This window comes from Ruditapes philippinarum, unplaced genomic scaffold (assembly GCF_026571515.1).
Source record: "Ruditapes philippinarum isolate M1 unplaced genomic scaffold, ASM2657151v2 ctg1594_1_1_1_1, whole genome shotgun sequence".
In the NCBI taxonomy this organism is placed as follows: Eukaryota; Metazoa; Mollusca; class Bivalvia; order Venerida; family Veneridae; genus Ruditapes; species Ruditapes philippinarum.
Window position 1 is genome coordinate 1 of NW_026864481.1, and position 26,926 is coordinate 26,926.

Consider the following 26,926-nt stretch of genomic DNA (forward strand, 5'->3'; position numbering starts at 1 on the left):
AAGGCCCTATAACACATTTTCCATGAGTTCGTAAATTGTTCATTTCATTATTTCATATACTTAAATGAATGTTTGTTATACAATAGCTATATTTATTTACCAGGGAACAATTGCATTGAATCAGTCACCATCTATCAGAGAGAAGGCTATCCTGCTGGTGAAACTGATGGTACATATAGAGAAGAGGTTTAATGATGACCAAGAGTTGAGTGCACAGTTTCTGGAACTTGTCATCTACATTTACAGGTAACGTTTGTTAATGATGTTTCTGTTTAATGCTTGTTAATGTAAAATGTTAAGTTTTTAATATAGGCTCAGTTTGGGTAAGTCATTAAAATGTATTTTACAATACGTCTTTTTTTGTTGCCTCTAAAGTATAGTGGCGACATATAGGGATCATTTCTCTGTCATCTGTCCGTTCGTCCGTCAGTCTATCACTTTTGCTCGCTCGTACCAGAAATTATGTTCTTAAAAGCTCCTGAAGTCCTTCTTAACCAGTTATTTAAACAAAGCTTCTTATTACTTTAAAAAGAAAAAAAGTAAGAAAAAGAATTCCTATTACTTAAACAGAACTACGAAAACAAGTAAAAAAAGTAAGTACTTACATAAAAAATGTACCAATAAATCTTTGCCTTTCAGGGACGAAGGTCTAAGTGGTACAGAGTTGACTACCAAACTAGAGCAGGCTTTCCTGTCGGGTCTACGATGTCAACAGCCTCATATCAGACAGAAATTTGTCGAGGTCAGTGTTATGTAATGATAGGTGCATTCTTATTACTATGAATTGACATGGTTTTGTCACGAGAAACATTTGTTTTTTTTTCTGTAAAACATAATTAATGTGATGCAAATTAATCTTACAGTAGGCAAAATGAAATTTTATTGGATCTTTAACTCGTGGATTGACCTACCCAGAAAAAACTACGAAAAATTAGTTTCCCACAATTGATAATGATTTTGCAGTACATATTTGAAATATTTGTAAGTATGTTTTGTAACAATACAGGTTTTTAACAGCTGTAAAGTGTTTTACTGCCTTTTGTATATAACCGATTATAATATATTGCAGGTTTTTAACAGCAGTATTCCACGTAGAGTGTTTGAACGCCTTCTGTATATAACGTGTTCCCAGAACTGGGAGCTGATGGGAGGCCACTTCTGGATTAAACAGTGCATTGAGGTAATATTAAAGTTTCTTTATATGACAGTAGAGTGTGATTAAAAACTTGATGATGTACTGTAAAACTTTTGTAGAAAGTCTTGTCATGAAAAATGTAAAATTGGTCATTTTTTGAGTCATTATTTTTGAGAAGTGTGATATGAAAGCCTTTAATTTTGCATTGTCATTTTGTTCTTATATGGTGAAATTTATTAAATATTGCGGCGTAGTGCAGTAATGGGTTAACACTTTATATAATGTAATAAGAGTTAACCCGTTACTACACTAAGGCAATGATATGTGGATTATTCACTGATAAAAAATGTAATCTGCGCTGATGAAAAAAATGTTTGTGTCATAAATTTGTTTTCTTATATAAAAAAATTATCAGGTCAGTTTCGAAAATATCATCAAAAGCATGATATTGCAGTAACAATCTCAATCATGATTTGATGAAAACTTTTAATTGCTTTCAAACTATTCAAAATCTCGTCATTTTTGTCGACATTTTTAGCACTCGACTTTTCACTAGTTTTCGAAGTTGACGGTAAATCCTCCGCCAAATTACGAGCTGTCTGCTTTCCCCTTGAACTTGAGGTTGAACTAGATTTTGCTTTACCACTTGTGACATTATCAATGTCTTTTTTGATTTTTAGTTTGGCCATCCGCCATTATGTTATTTTATTACCCCACCACGTGTGGCAATTTTCAAGTTCCAATATCCTTCGATATAACACCGAAATTGATAAATAATGTTCATACCACGTACGATAACAATTACGGCTACTATTTAATACAGTTTAAATTAACGAACTACGTTCGCTCAAGCCGTTTAATCACAAAAAAGATAAATTATTTCCCAACTTGTAAAACCACGTTTTACTACTTGCGGAAGCGCAAGGACACTGATTGGCGCATGCGCGGGACACATCTCATTTAATACCGTAGTTATTCTAAAGCGAAATAGAACCAGAGTTCATCCTCCACCATTAAAGCAGGAAGATCACAATACGTCCTATACTTAGTCAGTGTTATGTAAAACCCAATCAAACAAATTGATCAAAACTGTATTCTGTGTTACAGTTACTGATGTCTGTGGCAGTAAATGGTCACACTATACAGAGTGCCTCTTCCCTCAACCTGTTACCCTCGGCCAGCAGTATTGTTAGCCTGGCAGACAGTCAGGATCGCGCTCACTTCGCCACCATCATGAAAATGAAAGAAGAACCCATGGATATCGAGGCTCTAGATTCAAATAAAGAGGACGTAAGTAACAATATTTTTACAACGATATTTTTACATGGAACATATAGAGGTGCTCCACTTAATTTATGGAAATTGGTACTTCTATGCAGGTGCCCCCTTGTACTTGAAATAATGCACAAAGGGGCTTCCAAGGTTTTCCTTCATCAGTAAATATGTTATATGACCTTTACATTGTCAGTGTTACTTCAAACTCCACAAAACAAAAATTTCAGCAGTGATTGAAAAATTTTGCATTCTTTGAAATCTCTTTATTTATTTCAAACCAAATTGCATATTATGAAAATATAATAAACTCATATCTGATTACTCATGAATAAGAGGGGCATCTGTGGCTGAGTGGTTAAGGGCATTGACTTCGAACCACTTGACCCTTACTGCTCTGGGTTCAAATCTCGAAGAGGACTATGGATTCTTTTTGTCAGGAAGCTATCTAGCTAACCTCTTAAACTTCCGTCGTGGTTCTACTGGGGGGGGGGGGGGGGCAGTGCCTGTTTGTGCCTGAAATAATGCATTTGGAGGCACCTTAGGTCTTTCTGCACCAGTAAAACTAAGTCACCATATGACCTATACTGTGTTGGTAAAACCCCAAAAAAACAAAACAATAAAACCTCCCAAAAACATAAATAAGACATCATTTAAATGTAATACAGGATGAGATAGATATAGAACTTGGTGTAGCATCGGATGAGGCTACACAGAAAGAATCCCCGAAGAAGGAGATACAAGACCCTAAACAGAACTTACAGACGTTACTACAGAGACAGGCCAAATTCCTCGAAAACTGTCGGGAAATAAAGGTGAGAAATATTAATAGAAGAATTATAATGGCTGGATAAATACACTTATATTTATAGTTTTAAATTTTATTCTTGTTTTACAAGTTATACATGTATGACACTTATGTTTCTTTTACAAGTTATATGACACTTATGTTTCTTTTACAAGTTATATGACACTTGTGTTTCTTTTACAAGTTATATGACACTTATGTTTCTTTTACAAGTTATATGACACTTGTGTTTCTTTTACAAGTTATATGACACTTGTGTTTCTTTTACAAGTTATATGACACTTATGTTTCTTTTACAAGTTATATGACACTTGTGTTTCTTTTACAAGTTATATGACACTTATGTTTCTTTTACAAGTTATATGACACTTGTGTTTCTTTTACAAGTTATATGACACTTATGTTTCTAGATATAAATTTATTTCTTGTTTTACACATTATATGACACCATATAAACAGTTGTATGGTTATATAACTAGAGATGCTGGGTAATGGCTGCAATTTTACACACTTAGCTTTGAGGTTTTTATTGATAGGTTATATGGCATTGTATAAAGAGTTGTATGTTATATAACCAGAGATGCCAGGTCAAGGTTATATAGCAAGAAACTGTTTATAAAAGGTCATATATCCAGTTAAAAGCCTTTAAAGTAAATTAATAATGCTGAAATAAAATTTTCATGGGAAAAAAAAGAGAAAAAATCATCCAAATCTTATTTAAAATAAAAACAAAAGACACACATAAAAATTTATTCATTCTTGTACAGCAGCTACCAAACATGTATATATATACATGTATAATAAAACATCACAGTTGTGAAATGAAAATGAATGTTACAAATGCTTAGTATTTTTAAAAAATAAAGATGTTAAACAAAAAACTCAAACAGGGCTGTGTCTATTACGTTTATATTTTTTTGCTATTTTTCACAGACTGTGCAGTATTTGGGAGCACTAAGTCAGTTATGCCACAGTTCAACAGATCTCAGTCATATATTGTGGATGGATTTATACCCGAGGATATGGAAGGTTCTCTCCGAAAAACAACAACAGGTATCATCATCTTGATTTTTGTTTGAGTGTGAAAATTAATATTTGTCGTGTACAGTCAATCCTGTGTGAAGGAGCACCTTTGAATATGGATTACCATTTTAATAAAGGCCACTCTGTGATGACCATTGATTAAAGAGAACAGAGTAACCTCTGAATAAAGCCCACTTGTCTGTAAAGGCCAGGTGTAGTCTCTCACTTGGATGACCTTTACCTATTATAATGGCTATTTCCCTGGTATAAAATTGGTCATATGATTTTATTTTGATGTTATTTCACCTATCATTTTGTTAGTATTGTGTGTTAAATTTTTGTTTTTATGCTACAACCCTGAATGCTAGTCTCACTTGTCATCAAGAGACAAACTGTGTAACTTGCTTTCATTTATTAATAATTATGGTACATGTAATTTTGTTATTTCAGATGTTAGGAGCAGAGTTAGTTCCCTTTATGTGCAGTGGCAGCCATGTTGGACAGAAGGACTGTCATCCCAGTGCAATACACACGTTTGTGGAGAGTCTGGCCCTCTGTGTACCACCGGTACCTATCAGACCTAGTATACTCAAGGTAATACTCGTAACAGACTTGAGTTGCATTTGATTTTATTGTATTATTTGACATTGAATTAGACAGAAATGTTCAATTCTTCAAGTTTGTATGCATAATTTTCTTTCTGCTGAATAAGAGATATATCATCTTAGTATGAAAGGGCGAGTTTACGATTTGTATTCAAGGGTTTGCTGGTTTGATCCTCAGTGAGTTGAAATATTTCTGTTAAAATTGATCTTGAGTTAAGCTTAAAAATAGTGTTTGTAGTAAAAGTTTTATGTTGTTCAAAATGACATGCCAAATAGAGTTCTGAGTGTAAATGCAACTTGGATAACATATTTCGCTTGTTTTCAAGATTAAATGAACAGTGTAGTATACTTTGAAACTAATAATTTTATTGTGTCCAAATGCTGTATGTTGAAACGCTGATATTTTTTCTTGTTGCAGTATTTGGGTAGGACACACAACCTCTGGTATAGATCCTGTCTTCTCCTGGAACAGATCGCCTTCGATAATGCACCATCAGGTCTTGTGAAAAGAGGCGGTGCTAGTGAATACGAGTTTGAACCCTCGGGATCTAATGCTCCAGGACAGGTTAGTGTTGAATGTCTGGTTAGACCCTTAAAAATGCTGGTGGCAATGACTGCGTGTTTGTTTCATACTTTTAAAAGTTGGTCCATGCTGTCTAACAACACTATAAACTGCAGGCTGCTCTGTTTCATTGCTTAAATCCTGAATTCTGTTGACATAATGATAGACTGTTCCAAAATCAAAGCTCTGCAAGTCATTTTACACAAATGAAGTATTAATTTACACCAATTTAGTATTAGTTTACACAAATTTAGTATTAACTTACATGAATTAAGAATTTACTTACACAAATTTAATGATTAATTTACACAAATTTAGAATTCATTTAAAAAAATTTAATATTGTAAGGGTTTATCCATTTATAGATTTTGATGAAGGCTATAAACAGTAATTTGTGTAGCAGATTTTCTATTCTTCATATACAGAAGTTTTTTAGCTCACCTGTCACAAAGTGACAGGGTGAGCTTTTGTGATCGCTTTTCGTCCGGCGTCCGTCCGTCCGTCCGTCCGTCCGTAAACTTTTGCTTCAAATGACATCTCCTCATAAACCACTAAGCCAATTTCATCCAAACTTCACAGGAATGTTCCTTTGGTGGTCACCTTTAAAAATTGTTCAAAGAATTTAATTCCATGCAGAACTCTGGTTGCCATGGCAACCGAAAGAAAAAACTTTAAATATCTTCTTTTAAAGAACCCAAAGAGCTAGAGCTTAGATATTTGGCATGAAACATCTTCTAATGAGTGTCTACCAAGTTTGTTCAAATAAAAGCCCTGGGGTCAAAATTGGCCCCGCCCCAGGGGGTCATTGATTTTCCCTATATGCATATAGTAAAAACTTAAAAAATCTTCTTTTAAAGAACCCAAAGAGCTAGAGCTTAGATATTTAGCATGAAACATGTTCTAATGAGTGTCTACCAAGTTTGTTCAAATAAAAGCCCTGGGGTCAAAATTGGCCCCGCCCCAGGGGGTCATTGATTTTCCCTATATGCATATAGTAAAAACTTAAAAATTCTTCTTTTAAAGAACTCAAAGAGCTAGAGCTAAGATATTTAGCATGAAACATGTTCTAATGAGTGTCTACCAAGTTTGTTCAAATAAAAGCCCTGGGGTCAAAATTGGCCCCGCCCCAGGGGGGTCATTGATTTTCCCTATATGCATATAGTAAAAACTTAAAAATTCTTCTTTTAAAGAACTCAAAGAGCTAGAGCTAAGATATTTAGCATGAAACATGTTCTAATGGGTGTCTACTAAGTTTGTTCAAATAAAAGCCCTGGGGTCAAAATTGGCCCCGCCCCGGGGGTCATTGATTTTCCTTATATGTGTATAGCAAAATTTCAAAAACCTTCTTTGAAAAAATCTCAAATAGCTAGAGTTTAGATATTAAGCATGAAACATCTTCTAGTGAGTGTCTACAAAGTTTGTTCAAATTAAAGCCCTGGGGTCAAAATTGGCCCCGCCCCGGGGGTCATTGATTTCCTTATATGTGTATAGCAAAAACTTAAAAAATCTTCTTTGAAAAAACCCAAATAGCTAGAGTTTAGATATTAAGCATGAAACATCTTCTAATAAGTGTCTACAAAGTTTGTTCAAATAAAAGCCCTGGGGTCAAAACTGGCCCCGCCCCAGGGGTGTCATTGTTTTTAACTATATATGTATAGTAAAAACTTAAAAAATCTTCTTTTAAAAAAACCCAATGAGCTAGAGCTTAGATGTTTAGCATGAAACATCTTCTTATGGGTGTCTACCAAGTTTGTTCAAATAAAAGCCCTTGGGTTAAAATTAACTCTGCCGGGGGGGGGGGAGGTCATTGTTTTTTCTTATATGTGTATAGCAAAAACTTAACATCATGAAACATCTTCTAATTGGTGTCTTAATTCCAAGTTTGTTCAAATAAAAGCCCTGGGGTTTAAACTAGCCAGCTTCGGGGGCCTATATACAGGTGAGCGACCTCAGGGCCATCATGGCCCTCTTGTTTTTGTTTGGGATTTCATATACAAAAAGTAAAAAATGTATTTGAAAGAAAAAAGAGATCTATGAAAAGTACAAATTTTGTGTATGGAAAGAAAAGAGATAGTGTGATAATACAAAAAGTGGTAATAATATTTCAGGAGACGCTAGATGGCCTATGTGACCTCTACAGCTTGTTGAAGGAGGAGGACATGTGGGCAGGGCTTTGGCAGAAAAGATCGAAGTTTGCAGAAACCAATACAGCCATAGCGTACGAGCAACACGGATTCTTTGAGCAGTCGCAGAGCTCGTACGAAGCAGTGAGTAACATATATAGCTCTGTATTTCTTATGTCGGACTTAATAATGGTGGCGCCCCTTGTATGTCTTGCGTGATTGTAAGAGGCGACTCAATGGATGAATTACTGGAGTCTTTGCATCTCTTAGCTCAGGCTTGTTTCGACATCATATTACCTGAAGTATGTTGTTATGCCGTAAAACCAAACAAACGAAAAAAAAAAACCACAAACAAACCCCAAAGGATCAAATGCATGTAGGCATCTAGAAATTAAAAAAAATTTGATCAGTTGGAAGTTCCATAAAATTACTTGATTATTTACTGTATTTTCATCAATTTAATATATTGAAACAGTAGTTTAAAAGCATCAATAAAAGTTAATGATTATTACTTTAACTTTAATAAAATGAATAATAGAGATTTTCAGGACTACTAATGCTTTATGTAATTAATCATATTAAAAACTGTTTTCATCAAGAAGTTTGCTTTTGATGCCCATCTTTGATATACACTATGTACATGTATAAGATATTTTTACAGGCAATGGCGAAAGCACGATCTGACCACAATGCAGGGGCAGCGTCACCCACCATTATACCAGAATACAGACTGTGGGAAGACCATTGGATCAGGTTTGTAGATCCGTTTATTTAATATGTCCCACAAAGCTTGCCAGTGAAACATATATACATGTAGTTGTAGATTTGCTCCAGATCGTGGTGCATAGAATCAGTCTGCCAGCTTAGCACAATAGGGGGAGCACTGGATTTGTAATCTTGAATGTCTTGGTTATATTTTTTTGAATTTTATCTTCAAAAAGTGTCAAATTGTCTTTGTGGGATTCTTTGTGCATAAGAATCAGTCTTGCCACTTATCTCGATAGGGAGAGCACAGGATTTGTAATCTTGAGTGTCTTGGTTATGCTTTTTTGAATTTTATCTCCGAAAAGTGTCAAATTGTCTTTGTGGGTTGAGTAGATTGTCACTTTGTCTCTGACTTAAAATCAGCATTCAATCAAGAAAAAAAAAGCAAAGAACCATAGTAAACCAATGTTTCAACCTTTTGTTGGAATAACTATTAGTGAATATCCCTCTTTTTTAGTTAATTAAGGTACAACATTTGAGAGTTTCAATGTCAAGTTTGAATTTATTGTATAATGATAATGTTTGTTTGGAGAAATGAACATATAGTTATAAGATTTTTTGTTTGTATTGTAGATGTTCTAAAGAGTTGAATCAGTGGGATCATCTGTTAGAGTACGCCAACTCTAAAGGCAACACAAACCCTCATCTTGTATTAGAGAGTGCATGGAGAGTACCAAACTGGGCGCTCATGAAGGATGCTCTCTCACAGGTAAACTCATCTGTGATAATAGTGCCCTGAAATACTCAGAATAAAAGAAGATTGAATTATGTATTAAGCCTCTCTTGACATAGATTCATGGTAAAATGTTTAGATGTAATAGTTCAGTAACTAGGCATCTGTTTACTGTAAAAGTAAGCGATGTGGAAATATTGGCGAATTTCGTGAATTGACGAAAATTGATACAACTTCCTTTAGGGTAAAAATCAACCAATCTAAAATTAAATTCTACCCTTGCATCATCATTAATATTTCTTCATGCGAAATGTCTGTTGTGTACAAATGGAAGATTTATGTTGTTTGAAGCACAAAAAACTGAGCTAGCTGTGATTCTCTATACCTGCAATGTATAGGTTGGAAATTCACAAAGGTTGCCCCATGTCAATTCAAGTTATCATGTCTTTTATTAGCATTAGTTGGTTTTTAATGTCTTAAGACTTGATAGTTAAGTAAATCATATTATTATATATTTTTCTTGGCATATTTTGTAGGTTGAACTGAGTTGCCCTAAGGAGATGGCGTGGAAAGTGAACTTGTATCGAGGGTATATCGCCATCTGTCACCCTGACGATCATCATTTAAATATGGTAACTATGGTAAAGTAATATAACTTTTGGTACTAAGCATGTGCTTTGTACATGTCTTTGGTACGCATGCTCTTTCGGTATTGTAGTATATTTTGTATTGAATGATTAGTTTTATTTGGATAATTTCATAGAAAAATTTATTTTTTAAAATGTATGAATAAAAGATAAATACATGGAAGAGTAGGGCCAGAAGGTGGTTATTGGCCCAAAGAATGAATAACAGTCACAAGAGCTATGATGTGAACTAATATCTTTCGGACCCAGCCGCAAAGTCGTAATCAGTCACATGATACCCATATAATCATTTGAAATCATAGGCAATTTTGTGACTGTTACAAGTGTATGAATGAATGTATGTTTTAGGTTGTAAGCAATTGATGGAAGGAAAAAGCAACAATACTACAAACAAAAAATTTGTTTCCAGTGTTTTGAAACTGCTCTAATGTTATTTAAGTGATATGTATTGTGTATCTTCTTTTGTAGATGTTCAGTATTTCAATATTTTTTCAAATGTTGTGAAGTCTTTATGTTGTAGTGCTATCCTTTGTTATAATCTAGAAAATCTGCTTATAATTTATTTTTTATTTGAACATTTTCTAAAATGCGCATTTTGTTAAATAGCCTAATCTTAGAAAGCTTGCCCACAGCTCTATTATAAGGCATATGAAAAATTAACAACTGAGCTACCAACAGTATAGACCTTTGTCAGACTGCACCCATGCACATTCTTGCCCCGATCTATACTGCTAGCAAAGGCTTAATATATTCAGTTCCGGCAGGGGTTAAGGACTTTGGATAAATTACATACAAATAAAATACATTTACATATTGAAATAAGTCTGTCATTGTAGAAAACTATTCCATTTCTCCATTTGAAAACATGACTGTATACATCACAGAATAAATCATTTTATAAGGAAACTTGTACACAAGGGTCACTCTTGTCTAACAACCAGGTTGGGCTGTTATATGATGTTCAGATGAAAAATGTGTAAGGTAATTTTATTTTTCCTATCTTTTCAGATTGAGAGACTAGTGGAGCTGTCCAGTAATCTGGCAATTAAAGAATGGAGGAGGTTACCTCATATTGTCACACATATACATGTTCCACTCTTACAGGTTGGTTACCTGCGAGGTTTTCCCATTTGTAATGCAATTTGGTCCTAGCATTTTTATACCCCCGCACAACAAAGTTGTAAGGGGGGTATACTGGAATCAGCTTGGCCGTCCGGCCGTCCCTCGGTTTTTTCTTGTCCGCCCAATAACTTAAGATTCCTTTGTCCCACAGTCTTCATATTTGGCATGCAGGTTAGTCATGACGAGTAGATGACCACTATTGATTTTGAGGTCACCAGGTCAAAGGTCAAGGTCACAGGGGCCTTGACTTCAAAAAGCTTGTCCGCCCAATAACTTAAGATTCCTTTGACCCACAGTCATCATATTTGGCATGGAGGTTAGTCATGACGAGTAGATGACCCCTATTGATTTTGAGGTAACCAGGTCAAAAGTCAAGGTCACAGCGGCCTTGAGTCCGCCCAATAACTTAAGATTCCTTTGACCCACAGTCTTCATATTTGGCATGGAGGTTAGTCATGATTACCCCATTTGATTTTGAGGGTACTGGGTCAAAGGTCAACTAAAAAAATTTCCCCTCGATTGCTTAAGAATGCCTGTCCGCAGTGTATTGATTTTGACATTTTCACATTTGAAGGAAGTAGAATACATAACTAAGAATGCACTGGCTCAGATTTGGCAGGGACATTGTCCTTGAGCTCTAAATGGCCACTGTTGATTCTGACAAAGTGGTATGTGGGGTATTCACGCCATGACAGTGGCAGTTCTAGTTAAGGTTAATTTTGGTTCTGCTATTTCCAAGTTCATTTTGGTTCCAGTATTTCCAGGTTTATTTTGATTCCATTATTTCTAGGTTTATTTTGGTTCCAGTATTTCTAGGTTTATTAGTCCCCTACCGGTTTACCGGAGGGGACTTTAGGTTTACCCTCCGTCTGTCTGTCTGTCCGTCCGTCCACAAAACTTGATCCCGCGATAACGCAAAAAGTACTGAAAATATTTTAATGAAACTTGATATATGGATAGATGGCAGTATGGAGATTATGCACGTCTTTTTCTTTTCTTCCTATGTTGAAAATTCTGGTTGCTATGGCAACAAATAGACAGAAAATATGGCAAATTTTACACATAACCTGGATACCGCGATAACGCAAAAAGTACTGAAAATATTTTTATGAAACTTGATATATGGATAGATGGCAGTATGTAGATTATGCACGTCTTTTTCTTTTCTTCCTATGTTGAAAATTCTGGTTGCTATGGCAACAAATAGACTGAAAATATGGCAAATTTTACACATAACCTGGATCCAGTGATAACACAAAAAGTACTGAAAATATGTTTACGAAACTTGACATATGGGTAGATGGCAGTATGGAAATTATGCACATCCTTTTCTTATCTTCCTATGTTGAAAATTCTGGTTGCTATGGCAACAAATAGACTGAATTTCAAGATTTCTGATTCTAGTTTTTAAGTTTTATCACTATAAGTTCTTTATTTCTTAAGGTATTTTCTTCAAACTTTAAATATAAGTTGCTTATCATCAACCACATCATATGTGACAAGGTTTACAACTCTAGCACAAAATTTATCAGAATTACCTCCCTTGAACTTAAAATTTTCATGACAAAAACATTGTTTTTTTTTAATAACTTCTTTTTCTGAATGTATCTACTTCAAACTTCATATAAATGTTTCTTATTATCACTCAACATTTGTGAGTGTTCAATACTCTAGCAAGACTATTTCCAGAATTATGCCCCTTTTGAACTTAGACTTTTTTTTTGAGAAATTGGTAAATTTTACTCAAACTTCTTCAATCATGATAGGATTTTAAAAATGTTATATTTTGATAACAGGGATGTTTAAAAAATAACTTTAGAGTGTCCTTCAGTCCGCCTGTCTGTACATAAAAACTGTTTCCTGTGATCACTTTTAAAGAACTTTTTCAACAAATTTACTTAAGGTGACAACGGAGTCAATTATCACTGAAAATACCTAAAATGAGATTTTTTGCTATGTAGATTTATCAACCTTTTCTGAACACATTCGTGATTTAATTTTGGAAGCAGTTAGTCCAAAATATGTGTTTTTAAACGATTTAAAACGGTACCTATACTATTTGTATCTGCTATTCGCGTAACCTGTCGATTATCGATAACGCTCCGCCCCCTGTTGAGGCATCAATGAGGGTAATCGGTAGTTCCATATATCCTTGAATTACAGGTCCATACTGGTCCATACTTCTCGTAATACATGTATCGTTCATCTACCGTACATCTTTTATGAATATCTCAACATTTAGCCTTTTTTATAAATTAAGAAATTGTCGGCCAATGTACGTAACATAATGTATGAAACATAAATAATTAAGCATAGCGGCAAATCGCACGACCACGGGGTTGATTAAAATGTAGTTGCTAAAATATCCATAATGTGTGAAAATAATTTGTCTGTCCCGTTAATCTGATATATATTACATTGAGTTGATAGACTTTTGTACGGATTCAAGGGCTAACTTTACATTCAACCTCGTTTTCTAACAATGTCAAGTAAAACAACAACAGACGACATTTTTTATGTGAACGCTTATATGACTTGTGGTAAGGTGTCCCTGACAACTTTTTCTAAACCATTTTAGATTGTCTAAGGATGATTATTTCTCTATGAATAAAAAAAGATATTAAAATAAATTCTCAGTGAAAATAAAGTGTTCGCCAGTAAATCCGACACAGTACTAATAAATCTGGGACAAAGTATGAAATTAATTGTCTATCCCGGTAGAAACTGGATCTCTATGCCGTGCATAGATGATATTCATGATAATAGAAGTCAAGAGACCACATAATAATGATTACTCCGACGAGTAATACCTTTTATTTCTACTAAAATATGTGAAGCATTATCAATTTGGTGGAAAAAATATATACTATCCCGTTCTTATTTGTACATCTACCATGGACTTTAAAAGACTGTCAGAAGCACAGTGTTTTGATATTTTATTTTATATTTTAACGGAACTTAATACACGAATACACAGGCAGAGTGACACTGGTATAATACAATAATAATGCTGATGATAATAATAATAAACTTCAAATAGGAAACAATTAAATACCCCGCTAGCGGTGCGCAAATGCGTTCCATTTGCCCCCACTGAGTGCCTCAAATTTTACCGATAGTCACGTGACATGTGCGACAGATACCAGACGGGCAGTAAATCACGTTAAGAATTGAAGAAATTTCGGCTATAAACTGATATTAATCAGCAGCTTTTTAATTGGTCAGATGTCACTGAGTCATAAAATGTTGTTAGAGTATGTTACCGCAACTTGTGACCCTCCCTGGTGCGATATTTGTGTATTATGCAATTATTTAGCGTGAATCGTAGGGGTCCGAGAGAGAACAGCCGATTTATGACACTTCGTTTGATGCGGGTCGGACTAACTTTGAATCGGCATAACTTTTTTAATAATCAAGCAATTAACATGCGGTTTAAAGCACATGAAAGGAAATTCATTTACGGAGGGAACCGTGTCAGGGATTTTTGTTTGCTCAATCAGCGACGTAATTATCTTTAATTACGTAATATGTGAGGTGAAAAAAGTCGCATAAAATGTTTGACGTTACGTAATATTTTTTTGAGAAATGATATAAAAAATTTGAGACACGGTTCCCCAGATAATATAAGTATGGTTATTTTCCAAAAGTTTGATGACAAAAAAATAAAAAATGACTTTGATATGACGATTTAAAATTTTAGGATTTTTATTCAAAATCAATCATTTACAAAGGCATTTTTTTCAAATATGTTATTTTTTATGATGATCAACGACATTTAATGCACAAAGATTAAATGAATAACAATTATTACAAAAATAACTTGGTTTAAATGACATTTATGTGAGTCCCACGGAAAGTGTCTGTTGTCACCTTAAAGTAGGAACATAAGTGAATGGCCAATGGCCCTTCAGAATGTTGCTTGGGCTCTTACCGGTAGGGGACTTATGGATTGCTTGCAATACTATGATAATTGCTTGTTTTGGTAATTTTAGTTCCAGTATTTCTAGGTTTATTTTGGTTCCAGTATTTCTAGGTTTATTTTGGTAATTTAAGTTCCAGTATTTCTAGGTTTATTTTGGTTCCAGTATTTCTAGGTTTATTTTGGTAATTTTAGTTCCAGTATTTCTAGGTTTATTTTGGTTCCAGTATTTCTAGGTTTATTTAGGTTTCAGTATTTCTAGGTTTATTTTGGTCTCTGCATTTCTAGGTTTACTTTGGTTCCATTATTTTTAAGTTTTATTTTGGTTTCACACTATAGTAACAAATTGTTGTCGTATATTACAGGCTGCACAGCAGATCATGGAGTTACAGGAGGCTGCCCAGATCAACCAGGGTCTACAACCGGCCAACATCACCCGCAGTACTAGTCTTCATGATATGAAAGCTATTGTCAAAACTTGGAGGTATCTTGCCCTATATATTTTATAAAATGTCAGGGGGGTTGGGTTTTTTTTTCATCATGCCCAAATGCAAGACCAGAATAGCATACCATGCAGGACCAGTAGAAATTTGAAGCTTCTCATCCCCCAGGATGAGTGGCTCTGAAAGCATTTTTTTTTTTTATCCATAAAGAGTTCAATTTATTTAACACTTCTTATTTCTGTATTATAATTTTTGTCTGTTATTGTTTACAGGAATCGTCTGCCTATGATATCCGATGACCTGTCTCACTGGAGTGATATATTTACCTGGAGACAACACCACTATCAGTTCATTGTAAACCATTATGATGCTGCACAAGATCAGGTAATGTTTAGTTGTGATTGTCTCCCCTTGGCTAACAGTATAGATTCTGTTTGGAATGTGTGAATTTGCTTGACCCGGTGTTGCGTGATAATCACAAGGGATATATTTACTATAAGCTGGTTTAGTTATTGCCATTTCCTTTTGTTTACGCCTTTTGTAACTCACTTCTAAATGTCGAGGGCTCGTGAATTTGTTATTAAATTGAGACAGATTCACGAGTCAAAGTTTTTATGCAAGTTCCTTTAACTTCCACTTAATTAAAGTTCTACTGTTTGTTAAAAATAAAAGACCGAAATATTTTTAAGGTCTAGAGCAAGATGGTTTGAATCACTGAGTTACTTAAGGTGCACATCAAGTTGTTTATTATATGGAATGTAATAGTATAACAAAGTTTTAATTTTTGGTTTAAACTTCAAATATAAAATTACTTTGTTATATATAGCCAAACTGTACAAGTTTTGAATAAAAAATATCAGTCCTTATTGAAGTATGTTTGATAAATATTTTTCAGCAAAACAATCATTCAATGTTGGGAGTACATGCCTCGGCCCAGGCTATCATACACTTCGGTAAAATTGCCAGGAAACACAACTTGTCAGGTGTCTGCCTCGACTCCCTCAGCAGGTAAAATACATTAGTAGTTCTTAGTGTATACAATAGACTTCTTTTGACCATGAGTTTATGCATTGGGCTTGTGTTTGTTATTGTTTGCTGTCATTTAAATGAATGAAAGCCGATGAGTTATTTATCTGTAATGAATATACAGACTGTGCAAGTGGTTCCCTACATAGTAACCAGCATTAACATCTTGGAATTACGCTGATAAAACTCTATTATCTATATGAGAACAGGTTGCTTCAATGCCTCTTCTTTTTATTTTTCATGTATGGTGATTGAAATTAGGGACTATTTGCAAAGCTTTTATTCTTATAGCATTACATGATGTTTGTTTGTTTCATTTTACGCCTTTTTCCAACAGTATTTCAGTTATATAGGTGGGTAGTTTCCTAACCATTGTTCCTGGAGAGTTACACCAGTACTATACTACCTTCCTCTGCGCTAAACTACCAAAGCATCTCCCGGGGATCGAACCAACGCCAGAGAGGTAACTGGATTAGAAGTCCAGTTACCTCTCTGGCATTATATGATAGTTCTATCGCTAATATACAAATTTTCTTTGAAATCATTGTTAACAGGTCAGAATAAGTTTTGTTTCTCCTTTCTTTAATATGTTTTGGATACATAATTAAAAGTATCGCGTCATTTTTATGAAAGGATTCACACAATACCCAGTGTTCCGATAGTGGACTGTTTCCAGAAGATTAGGCAGCAAGTGAAATGTTACCTACAGATGGCTGGATCCATGGGCAAGCCTGAGTTAAATGAAGTAAGTATTTTCTCTTAAATTTAAATAACAGCAACTTCACAAAGAATCCAAGAATTTTGACTTGTTTGTTCCAATTAGACAGACCTCAATGTTTCAGTTTAGTTTATACAAATCTATTTTAGTTTGATTGTGTTGGAAGTTATACACTTATTGAAACACTTATCAATCCGTTCCTTGAACCAACCAGTGCTAAGCAATGAATGTAAAGTTTCTTGTTCATGGAAACAACAGCTTGCCCCTGACGGGATTTGAACCCATGTGGCCAGCAATCCTTAGATTACTAGTTTGATCTTTTACCACTTTCTACAGAACTATTCCCTTTTTTCTGAACTTAAACTATTCCTGGTTTGCTGTTAGTACTTTTGTGAAATAAAAACTGATATATTTAATTTGTATTTGAAATTTGTAGGGACTTGAAGTTATAGAGTCAACCAATCTGAAATACTTCACCAAAGAGATGACAGCAGAGTTTTATGCCTTGAAGGGAATGTTCCTAGCCCAGACAGGTCGCTCTGATGATGCTAACAAGTCGTTCTCGGCAGCTGTACAGATGCATGATACTCTCGTTAAAGCATGGGCATTGTGGGGAGATTATCTAGAATCTGTCTTCACCAGGGACAAGTGAGTGACATTGAGTCTTTTTCTTAAATTGTTTATTTCTATATTTACAGAGTTTGCACAGTCTTAAAAGTGCTTAAAGTTTGAGTCCCTTTCTTAAAAAATGCTTAAAAATGAAAATAAAGGTTTTTAAATATCCTTTAATTTGTGTACTCTCTTGAAAAGTGCTTAAAATGTGCTTAAATTTGCTGCAAATATACTTGAAAATTATTGAATGACATAGTGCCCGTAAAAATCGACAGATATGTTTAGCAAATTATAAGCCATGTTACAATAAATATACATGTATATATTTGTATTAAATATTTTGTAGACAAATCAACCTTGGCGTATCTGCTATCACATGTTTCCTGCATGCATGTCGGCACCAGAACGAGAGCAAGTCACGGAAATACCTTGCTAAAGTTCTCTGGTTACTGACGTATGATGATGAAAAATCTACCCTGGCTGAGGCAGTGGATAAATACTGTGTAGGAGTTCCGCCAGTACAGTGGTTGCCTTGGTAATAAATAAAACCTTTTTAATATATTCAAGTCAGTTCCCTTTGTGGCAACGGGGTTGCCTTTCAGAATTGTGATCATAAAGCAGGATCAACATGACGCAGTGGTAAAAGCTGCTTCCAAAGATGCCAACTTGGATGTTGAACACTGTCGTATTAAATAGATGTCAAGCTAGGTTAATATTGATCAATTTTGCCGGCTTCAAAATGATCTATAGTTTCAGTGCCACAAGTAAAGCAGTGGTTCATTATAGGTTATTCTTCACCAGTAGAACTAAAAAAGTTGTCATATTATTCTAACGCTGTTGATGTGTTTTAAAACCCAATATCAGAGTAAATTAAATTTCTATTTCTCTTTATATTTTGTGTGTTTAGGATTCCACAGTTGTTGACATGCCTGGTTAGAAATGAGGGACGTCTAATTATGAACCTGTTGAGTCAAGTTGGAAGGATGTACCCACAAGCTGTCTACTTCCCAATAAGGACTTTATACTTGACACTTAAAATTGAACAAAGAGAAAGATGTAAGTTTGAATGACAATTATGAATGTTAACTTTATTGACTTCTTTTGAAAAGTGACATTGTTGATGATGAGGAAACAAGATTAAGTATCATTGTAATTTTTCGACAATTCCTTGTAAAGGTTTTAAATGTATGTCCTTTGTACAAAAAGTATTTATTTATTTAAAACTTCACATTTGGCTTCATGGTGCATATAGTTTATGAAGCTTATAATTATGCTAGACACAGAGCAATAACTAGAGCTGTATTTTAAGGTCAACTATTGTAAGAATAGGGAGAGCACCTTAGCGTCAGTGTCACATTTTGGTTAAGTTTATATGTGCAATTTGATATCTTTTAAACTTCTTGGGAATGGGTTAAATTTTCACACATTTATTTAAGATCATAATAGACATTTGCGACATTATGTCGGGAACGATTATCGAGGAACAGTTACGTTAATATTGAGGGGTCATCTCAACACATAATATGAACACTAGAAATAAAGCCAGGATATCTTACTGTGTTTCTTTCCTAACATTTTAATTTTCATTTTAGTAATTGCAAGAGGAACTGAAGCTAGATAAATTCAGAACTTTTCTCATAAGCTCAGCCAGTGGTCGTTTGCGTTGACGGTTGTTTTGTCTAGTGCACTGACGTGCATCAATAGTTTCGTCCTTTGATGATGTCAAAACGTTTTACAGCTTGAGCACGGATATCTTGACGTCTTGACAACGGCCTCGATTGTGCAGTTTACGTGGGACTGATCCGGGTTCGAGTTGTCTCGCGAAACTGCTGGTCAGCTGTCCATGTTGGCCCTCATTTGTACATCTGTTAAGATTTATCAGAGCTTGACTTAGCAATGACTGCTGCATGTGAGCCGCTTAAGCTTGCCCTTAGTTTAGATGCCCGGTCTTTCCATAGGGACTGCACCTAAATGTGTTTTATTTCGGCACTAAATCCAACACTCAAAAGACATCTTTCAAGACGTTGTACGGCCTAAAGCGCTGGCAATATTTTGAAAATATTGAAATGTGAAATTGAAATGGAGTGAGTTACTGAATTGGAGTTATACATCAAAGCAGCAGGTGTCCAGTACAGTGTGGCAGTCGTAAAATGTGCTCCGTACTTCACTTCAGTGTTGCTATATTTTTCTGCTCTTTTAAGATAACTGAGTCCAGCACTTTTAAGTGTTGAGATTTGAGTACCTCTTAAGCCGGTGCTAGGGGAGTAAGGGTTGTTTCACTTTTTATTATCCATCAACCCAATCAATCCGAGTCTTCGATTTCATGATTTCTTTTGCTGTTTTTAATGCTTCCGAATGATCAGTTTTTTTTAGATATTTCAACACTTTTTTTAGTCATATACTGATAGTGCGTCTATTGTAGGTTCTCTTGACAGTGCGCAATCTTATTTCCCACATCAAATTCGATATCTTAAACATTAATCACTGCTGTTTCAATTCTGAGCGCCAAACCAGGAGCTGTCAGTACCATTTTTCATGTATTTGGTATCACGTGGCTCGAACTTATAACCTTCTTCAGTCGAAGAAGACTGTCTATTAAAAGGCTTATGGAGGATATAAATTATATAGATATTAAAAATACATCAGCATAATGCGTCAGTAAAATAGACAATGATGAATTTTATTGCAATTTACCAAGGCATTAAAAGCTATTTTTTACACGATGTCAAAATATATTAAGAATGGTGCAGATTTAGGGTAACTGATTTATGATGTAAATACTTTTGTAGTTTCATCGTTTCTTCTAATCATACTTACTAAATATCTGGTTCATTTATTTCGGTAGGAATTTTTGCTTGCTTAAAATCCCACCACGATTTTCACTGAATTGGCAAAAATGAATTTCAAATGCACACATAGATACAAGTTCTTCAACTTAACGTTAAAGTATAAGTGTATCGTCAGTGAAAGACGTGATCCGGGCTTTAATTCCATGTTTTTTATTTGAAATACTCATTAAACAAATGCGAGTACATATGGCAGTCAGGGCTATTGATGGGACATCTCACCTCAAGTAGAGCCACAGGAATAATGTTATTCAGGACAAGATCACGTAATTCAAACACAAATTATCGTTTACAATGCCCGTGTTATCCGTTACTTAGAAACCGTGTTTATTATAAAACGTTAGATTATTTTGAGATAATCCCTTTATATAACTTGTCTTCGATCCGCAATCCCCGTTCCTCATTATAAACCGCAAATGTCTAATAGGAGGTCACTATTCTAGGTCCATAACTCTAAACATGGATTTTGACAGAATCATAGCCCTTTTTAAACTTCGAAAATTCTACATTATCTAGGCTCTTATTTTACTATTGAGCACAAATAATAGTCGAGCATGCTGTCATACTGAATTGACATGAATATTAAGTAATGCCAATTTATCATCAGAGATAAATAATTTTCATATTCATGTGTTTACAGACAAGAGTGGAGAGATGACATTAAGCAGGAGTAATTCTCAGGTTGCCACGACAACAAGTTCCGGTTCCAGTGGCCAGATTATGTCACCTACAACACCAGGACTTGTTGTACCAACCACGCCAGAACCCACACTCTCTGTTACAGGTAACATCTACAATATTAATATATATCTATTAGCAAACTGTTAAGGTATTGGTTTAAATAAGTGACCTCGAATTAGGGGTGTCACGGTTAGCAAAAATGATAAACATTATAATAGTGTTAAACAATTAACTGACTGAAGAAATAAAATTCTTAGATTTTCAACATTAACCTTGATTCTTCATAAGATATAACATTATTGTTTGTATTTTTTTTGTACTCAACAATGATTACAATAGAAGTCTGAATAAAAAGTAAATATCTTACGTAAGGCCGGTACCGAACAGGATAAGATAGCATGCAATCAGTGAAAACAACTGAAATATAAATAGAATGTCATATCTTGTTATTAAAAACTAAAGTAGTGTTAAGAATTTTTTTTTTAATCGGCACTTTGTCTTATACTTACATTGGTTACCTGTTATTAAGTTTCCTGGCTTGTTTTTAGCTAAAAACTGAATGTACCAGTTTAAACTGATAAATGTAACACCCCTACTTTGAATCCCTTGCCCTTTACCCACTAGGAACTTTTGATATATTCCCTGTGAGGAAGCTATCCAATAAAATTTACTTTTCTTTTACATCTAACAATCCATCTATTAATAAATAATGCATTAGTTCTGAATAAAAAAAAAAGTTTTGGCAGGAGAAAGTTGTAAACTTTTCAAGCCAATAAAAGCCATATTCTGCCATAAATCAAATAGACTTAATTTGTTGTTCAGTTCTGATATTATGACATTAAAGCATAGGCTGGTTTAGGAATCATTGCAGCATTGTTGGTATTCAGTTTATGATTTTCCAAGTATTGTGCATTACACATTATTTGAAAAAAAAGATAATGAAAAAATACTTTAATGTGACAAAACTTTGTAATATTTTCAGACACAGTAAGTTCAGGTTCCACCACTTTAACTGCCACATCTACCACCACTGCCAGTAGTTCCGCCTCGGGACGGGGCAGCTCAAGTCAGTCGGATGCTGGCCCGATACGTGCACCAGCTCCAATGTGGCGGTGCAGCCGGATCATGCACATGCAGCGCGAGCTTCACCCAACTATCCTATCGTCGCTAGAGGGTATCGTTGACCAGATGGTCTGGTTCCGGGAGAACTGGTATGAGGAGGTCCTCCGCCAGCTACGGCAAGGTCTGGCGAAATGTTACGCTGTAGCATTTGAAAATAGAGCCTCGGGTAAGTGAAAAAAAACGAATTTTATGAAAGAAAATCATTTGAAATTTGCATATTACATTTTAATACTTCAATTTTATGATAAAGTAATATACAGCCCAACAAACCTTTTTGTAACGGGAAAAATGGTTTGATATGACAGGACTGGTGTATTTTTGAAATTGGAAACTGTTTTAATAATGGCCAACTAGTAGTTGATATATAATCTTCGATCAGGGATGGTTTTATGCACAGGTTTGACTATAGTTTATTTTCATTTGATAATATCTTCAGTAATATCTAACCGTCTCCGTGGTCCAGGGGTTAGAGTCGATGACTTTTAATCCAGTTACCTCTCTGGGCGTGGGTTTGATCCCCGGGAGATGCTTTGGTACTTTAGCGCGGAGGAAGGTAGTCTAGTACTGGCGTAACTCTCCAGGAACGATGGTTAGGAAACTACCCGCCTATATGACTGAAATACTGTTGGGAAAAGGTGTAAAATGAAACAACAAACAAACAAACATAAATATCTTCATTTACATTCAGTACATTCTGATTTCTGATTATTAGAAAAATATAAATTGTTGGCCAAAATGGTACCAATTGAGTTAGTTTAAACATATTTATTTAAGCTTGATTGCAAAACAACTTCTTGCAACTTATAGTAATTACTTTCGAGTCCGCCTCCTGGAACCAACCAGTGCTGATGTCATATGAAGAAACATGGTGGTGACCTAAGTAGGGCTCGAACCCATGATCTCTGGGTTGAGAGGCTGACACCTTTAGCACTAGGCCACTGCTCCAATTGAGTAAAAACTATATAAACATTCTTTTGTAAAAAGAATCTGTAGAAATCAAGCATTTATTTTGCAATTCTTTTTATTGTTTCAGTTGCTGATGCTACAATTACTCCACATACCCTCAACTTTGTGAAGAAGTTGGTCAGTACATTTGGTGTTGGTATCGAGAATGTTTCCAACGTAGTCACCACTTTCTCTAGTGCCGCGTCCGAGTCTCTGGCGAGGAGAGCTCAGGCCACGGCACAGGATCCAATCTTCCAGAAGATGAAAAGCCAGTTTACCACAGACTTTGATTTCAGGTAGAGTTTAATGAATTAGCCATGAGCTCCTTTATATACTACACATTTCATAAATTATATCTGCTTATAATTGGTATCAGCCCTTGTAGGGCATTTTATAGATAGGAATTTCTGTCTTTATGTTCATTTTACCGTTTGATAAGGAAACTGCTCAGTATTTGTGACTATATGTGTTGAGGGGTTGCCTTTAAGTGTTAAGGCATCAGAGTTGCAGCCTTAGCTTATCCGTGTGTGATTGTAAGAGACAATGAAATGGTTTGAATTACTGGAGTCTATGCATCTATTAGTTCCAGCAGGCTTGATGGTTTTGACCACTTGTGTTGCTTTAAGTTTGTAAGACAAGAAATTAACCAAAATCATCTTTCCTGTTTCAGCGCCATACTAAACAAAACAAACTGTTTAAAAATTGGTTTTCTGGTCTACAGATCTGTGATTGCTATTTTGTATCCCTATTTCAGTGTACCAGGCTCAACAAAACTTCACAATCTTATAAACAAGCTGAAGAAATGGATCAAAATTCTGGAGGCCAAGACAAAACTGTTACCAAAGTAAGTACTCTTAGTTTTGCACTTCAACAAGACGTCATGTTGTTTTTTCATCTGAATTTTCTGTAACCTTTTTCCTTGATAGCTTTGTATACTGTTGAATTGTTTTTGAAGTCTTGATTTTCTAAAAGAAAAAAAGAGAAAAAATAGAATCACTTAAGAAAGCCCAACATGGTAGAATTGAAAATGTTGCAGGCTCAGTTTAATTGAGCCTGTTAATGGACAGAAGTGGCAATTTGCAAGCTTAGCTAATTGCTGATTTTAACATGAACTGGTGAAATTTTGAATATCTGCAGATGTGTTCGTATGGCGGTTGTCATGGGACCTTCAGTGTCACGCATTAGTGTGACCACTTAAGTGATTAAGTGACAGCAGTAATATGTTAAAGTGGATTCATTTTTACACAAGTATAGAGTCTGGCAAATCTGCACATCAGTTGAGCCCTAATTACTGGCTGAACACTGCATACTGGTCAATTAAATTATGGCAATTTGAAATTAAAATTAAACTAACAATGGACTGTTTAGATTTCAAAGAAGAATGGGTCAATGATTTAGAATAAGTGTAAAGATGAGCTTGCTACTAGAATTTCTGTGAGGCTTTATGCAATATTGTATTTTGGTAATTATTTCAGGTCATTTTTGATTGAAGAGAAGTGTAGATTCTTGAGTAATTTCTCTCTCAACACGGCTGAGGTGGAACTACCTGGTGAATTTCTGCTGCCAAAGGTTTGTTTGTGATTATTTTTACTTGTTATTTATTTGGTTATTGTCAAACTCAGTGTATTTACCCTTTATCAGGTGGAACCTAAAGTGATTAGCCTTTGCTACCAGTATAGAGCCAGGCAAACCTGTACTTTCATAATTTTCATATTACAATGGATCTAGAATTTCGTTGCTTTTATTATTTTAATTTGTAATGGTCATTTACTACATAAGTAATACCCAAAATCATCTTTCCTGTTTCAGTGCCATATGACCTAAATTGTGTTGGTGCACCGTAAAATTAAACAAAATAAAATAAACTAAATATTGTTGTTGCAATTCTATGATATAATATACTGTTGTTTATTACAGCATAGTCACTACTATGTGAGGATAGCTAGGTTTATGCCTAGAGTAGAGATTGTACAGAAACATAATACTGCCGCTAGACGACTTTATATCCGAGGCCATAATGGAAAGGTATATTATCCATTTCTTTCAGCTTTTACTTACTTTTCCCTTTTTAATCAGGTCTGTTTCGGTTAAAAGGTCAAGCCATTGTGATAACTGTGACATCCTCAATGCTGTCATTGTCATCTTGCAAAATCTTTAATGTAGCCCATTATTTAAACAATTAAAGTTATGAACATGAAACTTGAAATACTTGCTTATTATGACAAGGTGCAATTGTTAGACAAGGGGCATAATTCTGAAAGGCAAAAGCTATATTTTTTAAGTTAGGCCCCTTTTTAATTCGGAATCGTTTGATCTGGTATTATTATCTTCTTGTAAACTATGTAATTTTAATCTGTTTTATTTAGCCATTGCTGCAGCGTAAAAAAGTTTGTCATTGCCAATGGGGTTCCTACCTTACAGCATACTGTTAAAATTAAGCTTCCATGCATAAAAAATACATATTCTAATCGCTTTTCCTATGATTATCAACTATGGAGTGTCAAGATATATTTTTAATTTCTGCTAATTACTTAGTTTTCAATTTACAAAAGTTTTGTCACTATGGCAATATTGGTCACACTCCATTTCTGGAAATGTAGCAAGTAATTATCATGATCTTTATTATTCTTATCCTGTTCTATCATTCAGATTTACCCGTACCTAGTTGTCAATGATGCTTGCCTCACAGAATCTCGTAGAGAGGAGAGAGTGCTCCAGTTGTTGAGGATGTTGAATCATTTCCTTACAAAACAAAAGGTATACATAGATTTTGATGCTTCCCTAACTTTTTCTATGGATCATATAGTTACCTGTTTTTTTGTCCTTTCCCATTCTTGTGTCACATTTACTTGCTGTTTCTCATAGAATTTAGATCTATTAAGGGGCGACTGTGTTTGAGTGGTTAAGGTTGTTGTCTTCAAACTGCTTGCCTCTCACTGCTTTAGGTTTGAGCCATGCATCTTTGGATTCTTTGATGTGAGAAAGCTATCCAGCTAGCTTACCTAATGTCAGTGGTTCTATTCAGGTGCCCATTTGTGCCTGAAATAATGCACAAGAGGGGCACCTGTGGTCTTCCTCCACCACTGGTAAAGCTGGGATATTGTCATTATGAGGTTGGGGGATAATGACCTGTGTTGTTGCAACGTAAAATCCATTAAAAAATTATATTGACCCATTTCTTTAATCTAATAAATTTTTTAACTTGCATAAACATGCACCCTTTTCAAGATAGGGTAAGGTCATTTGAGTGCTAGGAAAAATGTCTTATTTGAAACATTAACTGAAAACATAATGCCATGAGGCTGTATGTATAGGACAGAATAAACAAGAAATGTTTTACAAAATGCAAAAATTTAATTCAATTTCAAAATGTCTTACTTTCGTAAAAGATGTATGAATTGTATGCCACAAAATGACAAATGTTTTAAATGATTTTTCAGGAGACAAGTAGACGTATGTTGTATTTCACTGTGCCGAGGGTCGTAGCAGTCTCCCCTCAGATGAGACTTGTCGAAGATAACCCAGCCTCTGTTTCACTACTGGATGTATACAAACAGGTTAGTAGCTTGTTCTGAAATAATGAAATTTGTTACCATCTGTATATAGTTTATATTTATAATATTTTCATTCATCTGTTCAGTGCACAAGTTTTGTAGCTTACAATGTTACAACTGAATTACACAATGCAAAACATGTAACATTCCAGTACAAAATGTTTTGAAAACCTGTGCCCCTTGAAGCTGAGGGGTTTCCTTTATTGGTTGAGGCATAAGAATTGCAGCCAGAGTTTATCCCTATTTGATAGTAAGAGGTGACTGAATGGGTTTAAATAACTGGAGTCTATGCATCTCTTAACTCCAGTAGTTGAGGTGGTTTGAC

General features: G+C 34.9%; 1 protein-coding gene across 1 annotated transcript in view; it reads left to right on the forward strand.

The window, feature by feature from the left end:
• The first annotated feature begins 107 nt into the window (after nt 1-107).
• Nucleotides 108-26,926, forward strand: part of LOC132725755 (transformation/transcription domain-associated protein-like) — a 32,157-nt gene continuing 5,338 nt past the window's right edge. Inside the window, exons 1-28 of the mRNA XM_060710941.1 lie at nt 108-246; nt 640-742; nt 1,070-1,180; nt 2,243-2,425; nt 3,076-3,222; nt 4,149-4,268; nt 4,689-4,832; nt 5,262-5,408; nt 7,514-7,672; nt 8,190-8,281; nt 8,867-9,002; nt 9,503-9,598; nt 10,622-10,717; nt 15,020-15,138; nt 15,370-15,481; nt 15,993-16,105; nt 16,757-16,868; nt 17,278-17,489; nt 17,800-17,988; nt 18,361-18,509; nt 20,940-21,083; nt 21,963-22,268; nt 23,136-23,343; nt 23,802-23,891; nt 24,523-24,616; nt 24,965-25,072; nt 25,697-25,804; nt 26,488-26,604. Of these exons, the coding sequence (XP_060566924.1) occupies nt 167-246; nt 640-742; nt 1,070-1,180; nt 2,243-2,425; nt 3,076-3,222; nt 4,149-4,268; nt 4,689-4,832; nt 5,262-5,408; nt 7,514-7,672; nt 8,190-8,281; nt 8,867-9,002; nt 9,503-9,598; nt 10,622-10,717; nt 15,020-15,138; nt 15,370-15,481; nt 15,993-16,105; nt 16,757-16,868; nt 17,278-17,489; nt 17,800-17,988; nt 18,361-18,509; nt 20,940-21,083; nt 21,963-22,268; nt 23,136-23,343; nt 23,802-23,891; nt 24,523-24,616; nt 24,965-25,072; nt 25,697-25,804; nt 26,488-26,604 (3,795 nt within the window). The 5' untranslated portion in view covers nt 108-166. The remainder of the gene's footprint in view (nt 247-639; nt 743-1,069; nt 1,181-2,242; nt 2,426-3,075; nt 3,223-4,148; nt 4,269-4,688; nt 4,833-5,261; nt 5,409-7,513; nt 7,673-8,189; nt 8,282-8,866; nt 9,003-9,502; nt 9,599-10,621; nt 10,718-15,019; nt 15,139-15,369; nt 15,482-15,992; nt 16,106-16,756; nt 16,869-17,277; nt 17,490-17,799; nt 17,989-18,360; nt 18,510-20,939; nt 21,084-21,962; nt 22,269-23,135; nt 23,344-23,801; nt 23,892-24,522; nt 24,617-24,964; nt 25,073-25,696; nt 25,805-26,487; nt 26,605-26,926) is intronic.